Consider the following 10,270-nt stretch of genomic DNA (forward strand, 5'->3'; position numbering starts at 1 on the left):
CGATATACGCTTGCATTTGTATATCCGGTAGCCTGCTTTCTTTTTCCGTTTCTTCTAACAAAGTCTCCGGTAAATCATTTCTGAATGTGGTGTATGATGTTGAGATGTCTTGTTTTTCTTGGTTTGTTTCACTTGAGTTTGTGCTTGCTGTATCGGGGGTATCATATAGTCATGGTTTATTAGCTGTAGTTTTCTGTATGTCTGGTGGCGGGTCGTTGGGTGTTGGGTTCCGGGTTTTTTGTTGATTCAAACCTATTGCATGTGCTAGTGTATAGTTTGTACTTACTTGTTGAGGTGGTGGTTTATAATTTCTGTTGTAACTGTTTTGTGTGTGATTATTATGTGAGTTTAATCGATCACGGCCATCATAGTGATTCCTACGATTGCTCTGCTGGGCATAGTGGTTGGTTGTACGATTTTGAAATTTTTCATTATTCCAATTACCATTTTGCCTGTGCTCATAGCGGCGTTCAAATTGGGGAGCAGATCGGTAGCGATCATATGATACCGGTTCATAATTTTGGCTGTTATGCGGATTAAATTTTGAATTATGCTGATTTGATGCGTATCTCTGGTCTGAGCGGTGGGTTGATATTGCCATTGCAGACTGTATGCCATATAAATGATTAATCAGCTGCTTACAATCAGTAATGGGTTGTGTGGCGAGTGCCATTCTAACTTGATACGGTAGCTTCTTTAAAATAATGCTTGCTAATGCCGATTCATTAATGGGCTCGCTCAATTGAGAATTTTTAAACTGTATGGCAGTGACGAAAGTGGTACATGCACCGTCTAAGTTAGGGTTGAAATCGCATGATATGATGTCCGCTAGCACGTCCAACTGTTTACTTCTGCTCCAATACTGTTCCAGGAAGACAGCGACAAACTCATCCAATGATGTAAATTCATGGGCTCTACTCCGAAAAAACATCAGGGGTTCGCCAATCAATAAATTAGTCAAACGGAGACGCCAAAAATTCCAAGAGGTAGGTGCAAGAGTTTGTACTAATTTTATCTGATCAATGAATGGTTGAGGTTGCAAATGGCGATCAGTGTTATCAAATTTTCCTAGTCCTTGTAATATACTATGTACGTTGAGGTTGTCTGTTTGAATTCCTTGAGGTTGTTGTTGAATATGATTTTCCAATGCTATTATTTTTTCCTGTGTTATCTGCCATTGACTATTATGTGTAATTTTATTTGCGTTTATTTCTTGATTTAATTGAGTCAGAGTGGATTTCTGAATTAGTAGAGTTCCATTTAAAGCTTTACAGGTTTCAGTGTTTTGATTGATGCTACCTTGCAGTTGGTTCATTTTTGTGGACATATTAATCTGTTTGTTTTGTATTTCTTTATATTGTTAATATTTTTGTCAACTGTAGTTGTTAAGTTTTGATTGGCAACGGTAATTTGTTTGTGGATTTCTTGGTGGCAATCGGCCTTAATGTTATTTGTTATATCCTGAATAGGTGTAGTGATTTGTGTATTTAAGTTGTCTATCCTTTCATTGAGTTCACATGTAACCGTATCTAACCTTTCCGATAATCCTGCCGTAACTTTATCCTGACTTTCTTTTTGTAGGGTTATCATTGCTTTTAACTCTTCCCTATGACTCTCTACTTTAGTTTCAATATTATCCAACCGTTGTTCTACTGATTTTATAGCGCCTGTGGTCTCTTTCATACCCTGTTCCACTGTCTGTTTATTTTCCTCTTTTACTGTAGCAATCTCCTTTTTAATCTCCTGCATCATACTATCCATTGTTTTTTGTAACATAATGTTGAAAGTGCTACTCGTTTGTTCCATTATTACCTTTTGAAGCGGATCTAATTCTGTGATTGAAAATATACTTTGTTTGCTCAGGTGTGACTCGGCCTCCGGCGATGCGGGTTCTGCAGGCTGCTCCTCGCCCCCTTCAAAGTTGATCTCTACTATCCGTTGATTCAATGGTGTGTCAGCGGCGTCGATTCGAGTGGAGGATAGAGGTTGCAGACCTGGTGGATCGAAAACTATCGACCCGACGCTTCCTGGTTCCCTTTCTCGTGGCGTATTGGCATCTACCGTGGTGGGGTTTGATGTGCTCGGAGTCGACAAAGTGGGATCTGTGCAACCGCCGTACATATATGAAACTTCAGAGTTTGCGGGAGTGTGATTCATTATGTCAATATGATAAATGCTAATTAAACAGTGATAAAAATGATAAGCGAAAATGCTTAAAAAAGAGACACAACCGGGACTTACAGTGAACAGTGATGTGTAAAGTGTTTGGATACTCTTACAACAAGGTATTTATACTTAAGTTTTTTACAATGTTCTAGCGCCCCCAATGTTTTGTTGATTTATTCTTGGCTAGTTTACAGGCTGCGACTTATTTTCCAACCGGCTTAAACACCTAATATATTTTTGACTAGAAAGTAATAGCAGTTTAGGCTTATAAAATATAATCTCTCTCTATAAACATGTAATTTTTCACAGTACTAATAATATAAAATTTTCTTTAAAACATATAATTTCTCTCTATTTAAAGCTCTTGTTTCCCCAAAAAGTAATACAAATTTTCCTTCGCCAGTTTTCCTCACAACTCGTATAAGTTATCTATAATTTTCAATATGGTTATTGACCTAATTTCAAATAATTATTCAATGAGCTTGGCTCTCATCATCAGTCCCACGTTGGTACGACATGTCTTTCTGTCACGTTATTCTTTATATTTAAATAACGATTAGCCTCCTGCTTGGCATCAGTCGGTAAAGCATGAGATTTAATATAATTAGGTCGTGGTTTTCTAATAGTATTCAGTCTTAAAAAATCTTGATAGGCCTAGATATGGGCTTCTCCAATAACTCTTGTAATTCAATAAATAATAAATATATATAAAAATGATACTTATACTATAGAGATGAGGAATAAAAATAAATTGCACACCATGAAAATTTCACACATATATTACACAAATAATGCAAAGATCAATCGAGGCAAAAAATATATATAGAGCGATAAAAAATATAATATAAAAATAGAACAATATTTGAAATCAATAAAAATATCACAGGCTAAACTTTATATTCTAGATTTATGGCACGAATCATTACCATGTGCCTTTATCTTGAAATCATATGCATTCTTTGGCATGTAGCTGTGACATGTACTTGCTAATACTTGTCGACTTGGATAATTCAATCAAAAATATGTGCTCTAAGATCAGCTTGATAAATTAGCCACTAATAATCCAAATATATATATATATTAAAATCTCTAGTATTTAGTAGATTTATTTGTATCGAATATATATTTTTATCTCAGGGTGCAAGATTCGGCACCTGACGGAATAGGTAGAGCCATTCATCTAGTGAATTAGAACTATGATAAATTATCGCAAATTGTATTGCAAAAAATTAAATATTGTATGCATACGTTTGATAGCCTAGATTTCGTACTTCTTTGATTAAATAGAAATTTCTAAAATATTGATCTATATTTTTCTTTCAATTAAATACCTTTAATACTAATTTTTACTTGCGCAAGTATTACTCTTATTAATTTCTCAATTTATAATAACCCTTTCGGCGAGCTAGCTTTGATCATCAGATTATTTCGAAGCACTAGGGCGCCCATCACTAAATTCAAATTTAATCACTCACGTGTCGAAAATCTTCTTGTAAGCCGCCGATGTCGATCCAACTCCATGCGGTCCGGGAATATGGTAGCCGGAATCGTCTCCTCCAGGGGTTATAAATTTAATAAAAATGAAAAATGACTTCTGCTTCACAATAGCATCACGAAGTCTTTTAAGAAATTTAATAATTTACTTTAACTTTAATTTTTACAAAATTATTAATAAGGTACTTCGCTCTAAAATATTTGGGGTCCTCTTATGGTGGCATCTGGCTGGCGAGTGCTGGTTCTTCCTTCTCAAGTTTTACAGATCCTCTTTCCGACTTTCAAATTAGCATAAAATTTAAATATCTCAATCCTCCGCCATTAAATTCAAATAGATCTTACAAAAAATGCCAAAATATTGCTTAGATTATATGATTAATAATTTCTTTGCATTCGAGCCATATTGATAACATAGATTACACAAATTTTTACACAAAATCTAGTACATTTATATAAATATATATAAATATTTTTGAATTGGCCTACAGTTGCCGCCTATTAACTGCCGTTTTACTATTGGTGCATGCAAATTTTATTCGGTATTCATGCGCCTGGTAACTCTTATTTCCTGAATACATTAAATTATTTTTATTTGGTTTTTTATTTATGCTCTTTGCATGCTAGTTAATATTCTATACATTAATATTAATTCCATGCTACCTAATAATTAGCCACGTGGACGGGTGTTTTTTCACATTGCACACCATCTGAATGCAATAAAGCTCTGCCAAGGGGTTTTGGTCAGATTCTACGTTCTTCGTTTGATCGATCTCTAGGTCACCGATCCGTGAATACATCTATATAACCTCAATCTTCAAATATTTTATATAATAATCTATTTATGAGTAATAAACTTCCTTCAAATCCTTTTTAAGTTCTTGTACCATTTAGCCAGAACAAGCTGATGCTATCTAATCTTGTTTATTATCTGCTTGGCGATATTAGCCAATTACTTTATCTTTAGACCTATTACTATTTCTGTTAGGGCTTTTTATCTACCCAGATTTAAATATGTTACACCTGCTATGCAAAAATAATGAGAGTTCACAATCCTTTTTAATTGCTGAACGCCGACCAGATCGCTACCCTTCTGGCTCTCATAATAGGCCTACCATATCTAGTTACCAACCACTTCCACCTCTGGAGGTGCTAGCTGTCGCTCCCCGCCACCAGGATTTGAACCATGTCAACACAGCGGTTTACCGATAACATACACTCATCACAATGTAAGTAATTCATGTTGTACCGATTCGAGAATCCCGAAAAACACGACCATCCCTCACGGTCTTCTTCGTCACCTTTGGCACAGCGCCTGTGACCAATATCTCAACCCCAACCCGCAGTTCATCCACCGCATGCCGGACACCTTCAGTGGCTGTGCACAAGTGAAAGCTGTACACACTTCTGCTTTACTGGGCACCGCTATCGTTGCCGTTGTTGATCAATACAACCGATCACAATTACTACGTGCTGTATTGGATTGTGGCTCCATGAGATCGATTATCACTACTCGAGCTGCCCAGCAACTTGGTATCACCATCATGCCCGCACGCATTCAGATTAATGGTATCTCTGAACAAGCGACCGCTGTAAAAGGTACCACTCATTTGACACTGCTATCTCGACCGCAGTTTAACACCTTTCTCCAAACTGAAGCCCTTGTCTTAGAGCAAATAGCTGGTGACCTACCCGCTTTTCCAATCAGCAGTGAGCTCAAAACCTCACTTTCACATTTGGATCTCGCTGACCCTGGTTTTGACCAACCCAATAGGATAGACCTCTTGATTGGAGCTGACATTTATCCTAATGTATTTGTTTCTTCCGCCAATGCTATTATACCAGGAAATCCCGCTGCCTTCGCCACTATATTTCTTGTTCTTGTTTCAAACCGCAAGCAAGCTTATCGAAGTCACCTTGGATTATTAAAACGCTTGGAAAATTCTTCGGAACTAAAGAAGAAATACGACAACTTCATGACAGAATATCATGAGCTTGGCCATTTGGAACTTGCCAAATCCGCTTCTGACTATGTGATTCCACACCATGCAGTTTTTAAAAATAAGGACCCCACTCAGAAAATCAGGGTGGTGTTTAATGCTTCCAGCAAGGATACCAATGGGCATTCACTAAATGAGAATTTCTTACCAGGGCCAAAACTGCAGTCCAATATTATTCAAGTATTGACCAAATTCCGCACTTACAAGTACATTGTCCTTTCTGATTGCAAGCAGATGTATCGCCAGATTTTGTTAAGGCCTGAAGACTGCCGTCACCAACATGTTTTTTGGAAACCTAATTATCATGAACCTGCAAAAGAATTTGAACTTAAAACCGTAACCTATGGGCTTACTTCCAGTGCTTATTTAGCGCAACGCACATTGCAACAACTTGTCAAGGATGAAGGAGAAGCATTCCCTCTGGCAAGTAAAGTTTTAACAAGTCAAACTTATGTTGATGACCTACTGGGAGGAAGTAACAATTTTTCTGAAGCACAAACGCTTATTTCTGAACTGATTGAGTTATTGTCGCTTGGCTCCTTTGAACTTCGGAAATGGAACTCTAATACTCCTGAATTGATCGCTAACTTGCCTGCAGAATTTTTGGAAAATCAAGATTGTATGTTTGATGACAACGCTACTGCAAAAGTTCTTGGAATTGTCTACAGCCCGCTCGCGGACAACTTTCGCTATTTCATTTCTCCTTTTAATGGGCAAATCACTAAAACCGTTCTATCATTCATCGCTCGAGTCTACGACCCCCTTGGGTGGCTCACTCCTCTCATAATGCTGTTCAAGCTATTCATGCGCACGCTGTGGTCTCAGCAATTAGCTTGGGACACTGAGGTTCCAGCCTCACTTCGAGCTCATTGGGAGCTGATTACCGCTGAAATTTCCTGTTTGGACAATGTTGTAATCCCGCGTTTACTCGCCTGTAACCGCTCTACTACCCGGCTGCTTGGATTCGCCGATGCCTCTGAAAAGGGGTTTGCTGCTTGCATATATATTCATGAAGAGACTGAAAATAGATATGTTAACTGCCGTCTCATAGCCGCCAAAAGTCATGTCGCCCCGCTGAAAACTATGACAATTCCACGCCTGGAATTGATGGGTTGTTTGCTGCTTGCTCGTTTATTATCCGCCATCTTACCTATGCTGTCCGAATATGATTTACAAGAAATTCGACTCTACACCGATTCCAAGACTGCCTTGGATGGATCAACACACCCACATACAATTGCAGATTTTTGTTGCCAACAGAGTACAGCAAATTACTCAATTAACAAAACTTGAGTCATGGCATCACGTTACTTCTGCTAACAACTGTGCAGATATTGCTTCAGAGGCTTGACTCCCGCTGAAATCGTCTCCTGCCATGATTGGTGGCACACTACCAATGCGTTTCGTTGTCTCGCCACTGACTTTCCCGTGTCCAACCATCTTGTTTCCAACATTGTACCTGAGATGAAACTAACCCGCTGTACATTCTCGCTACTGTTGAAGAACCAATTGAGAATCGTTTGTATACCGCTATAGAACGTGTATCCAAATTTGGAAAGCTATGTCGTATTTTTGTCTACATACTAAGATTTGTCAATCGCATCAAACCAGCCGTTATGAATATCACTGCAAAATAGTCAAACAGATTGAAACCTGTGAAACGCCTGCCTCAATTGACACCACCGCCTGTGAAGCTGAAATAGCTAGAAAACTCATTGTTCATGTTGTGCAACGGGATAAATTTCAGAAGGAAATAACAGAGTTGAAAGCTGGAAAATGTCCTAAGCATCTACTAACGTTGCAACCGTACATTGATGATTACAATTTGATACGCTTATCTGGTCGTCTTGAGCACGCTCCGATTTCTAGTGAAGCTAGAAATCCATTATTGCTGCCGAAAAATGAGCATGTATCCTCACTCATCATTCGACACATACATCTTCAAAATTGTCATGCCGGTCCCCGCACCACACAAGCAGCTGTTTGCCAACAGTATTGGATAATCTCTGCCCGCAATCAAGTTCGCCGCATAATACATCAATGTGTCATTTGTAACCGCTTTTGCCGCACCAACCTACAGCAACGTATGGCCCCGCTACCTGCTGAACGAGTCACCACCAATAGACCATTTCAATTTAACTGGCTTGGACTTTGCTGGTCCTTTCTCATGCAAAACATCTTTATTGAAACGCACACAAACAACAAAAGGTTATCTGTGCATATTTGTATGTTTGACCACCAAGCTACTCATCTAGAGTTCCTGTCCTCGATGTCTGTCAACAACTTCATCACCGCTCTACACCGATTTATTGCCCGCAGAGGTGCGCCGCACACTCTGTTTTCAGACAACGCTAAGACTTTCACATCCGCCGCAAGAAAAATGTATGAGTTAGAAAACTCTTGAAGACGATGCCCTCTGAAGTGAAGTGCTTTCTGTCTAACTACGGCATAAACTGGAAGTTCATTCCCCCTTATGCCCGCATCAAGGAGGCATATGGGAAGCTGCCGTCAAATCCGCCAAAACACTGCTACACCGCTGTATTGGGACACAGCTCTTACATACGAAGAGTATGACACCATTTTCGTTAGAATTGAAAGTATTCTAAATAGTCGACCGCTTACAGAATTGTCCTCTGAACCTGCTGAAGCTGCCTCCGTGCTCACTCCCGGGCACTTCCTAATTGGTAGACCTCTTACTGCACCACCGCAACCCATAGAGACGAAGGAACTATTGGTCGCACGCCGCTGGAGACTTACAAACCAAATGACCCAATATTTCTGGAATCGCTGGTCCAAGGAGTACCTATGCACCTTGATCAATCGCACAAAATGGAAGACCGCTGAAAGAAACTTGCAACTTAACGATTTGGTCATAATCAAATCTGTCAACACCTCTCCTCTCAGCTGGCTGTTAGGCAGGATTATTGCGCTACACCCTGGTAAAGATGGACTAGTACGTGTAGTCACTATCAAATGCGCATCTGGGAACATTGTTCGAGACATACGCAAAGTTCACCGCATCATTTGAAACCTTCTACAAGTTACCGCACACACTGCATGAAAACCGCCTCGCTCACATCCGTGAGGATTGTTATTGTCTACACCGCTGCTACTGTCCACACCGCCGTTCCTGTCTACACTGCTGTTTCTGTCTACACCGCTGCTCCTAGCTACACCACTGTTCCTGTCTGCGCCACCTTTCTGGTCATTTGTGCAACGCTCTCACTGTGTATTGTCACCGACCCGCTGGAGATTGTTTCCACCGCTATGAAAAACTGTTCGTTTTTGAGGGGGGGGTATGTTACCGCCAATATAACTTCGGCAGTTTCCTTTTTATATCTGTCGGTAAGTTGGCTGTGTGTTTTGAATCAACCGCGCTCACCCATGGCCATCTAACATGCCACTGCCATCAGCCGCAATGATATCGCCAAGCCCATTGTAGATGGCACTGCTCTCTCTCTCGGCTTGTTTCACTCCCCACTACTTCTTCTTCGCCGTTCCCGCTTTGACAAGATGGCTTGTTCTAATACGTGCACTAACGCTACCAATTTTTCCTCCTTTTGAAAGAACTTATAAATGTACGACCTCTTCGCTGCGACATGGGCCCATGTTTTCCCCCTAGCCAGTGCAAGTGATTTCTTATTACAATAACGTGCTACCGCCTACCCGAACGAGAAAACCGCTGTTACAGTCCACTGCAAACCCGCCATCCTTGTACAAGAAGCTTCTTAAAGGTAACGACTTTATTTTGAGCTACTAAGTAATGTGATTTGAAGCCCATTACATTGGCTCTAACATTTATCTGTGTTTTATCAGCATTTTCAAAACCTAATGAGCAGAAAATGTTCAAATTTTATACAATTTTTTAGCATAATTTGAAATAACAGTTCAAGGAATGAAATGACAAATTTATAGCAACACTGAATTCGATTATTAATTGTGCTATAATGATACCCCTGCCATTTAGCAGATAATCTTAACTCAGCTGGGGGACTCTAGCCTTTGCATGTTGGAAGAGACCATCATAAATATTAATATAATTGTGCAAGAGCGCGCTTAATTATGCATAACCAAGCTTGCAGATGAGAAACGTACAATATCTGAAAAGAGCAAGAGGAACACTCACACTGTAAGCGTGCACTTGGTTGCGTTCAGTGTGAACAACGTGTTTCAATAGCATTTTTCAAATGTTGTTTTTCGGGTCATGCATGATTCGACGATAATTTGCACATACCCATTCAATGTGATCATACCCTTATTCTCATGTTTCAGGATATTATTCATATTATTACTTTCATGACCAAGAGTAAATCTTTCAAGTAGTATCCTACCAGAGCATCAATAAACATAGCATTGGTTCATTAGCACTATTGAAGAATATACATAGTTTTTCATGATAAATATACTCTATATTATATAGAGTATATAATAGAGTAATATAGAGTATAGAACTCAGATATCTCACTCTACAACAAATTATTATTCACTCTGTATCGATCAGCCATAACCCATAAAGAACACTACTTACCGGTACTTACTTCTGATGAGTAAGATGTATTCCTCATGGTCTTGGATCGGGGAATCGTCACATTTCAAATTGTGTCAAACTCTGT

General features: G+C 39.3%; 1 protein-coding gene across 1 annotated transcript in view; it reads left to right on the top strand.

The window, feature by feature from the left end:
* Positions 1–8,714: 8,714 nt before the first annotated feature.
* Positions 8,715–10,270, top strand: part of LOC111051689 — a 10,139-nt gene continuing 8,583 nt past the window's right edge. Inside the window, exon 1 of the mRNA XM_039443486.1 lies at positions 8,715–9,002. Coding sequence (XP_039299420.1) covers positions 8,715–9,002 — 288 coding nt within the window. The remainder of the gene's footprint in view (positions 9,003–10,270) is intronic.

This window comes from Nilaparvata lugens, chromosome Y (assembly GCF_014356525.2).
Source record: "Nilaparvata lugens isolate BPH chromosome Y, ASM1435652v1, whole genome shotgun sequence".
NCBI lineage: Eukaryota > Metazoa > Arthropoda > Insecta > Hemiptera > Delphacidae > Nilaparvata > Nilaparvata lugens.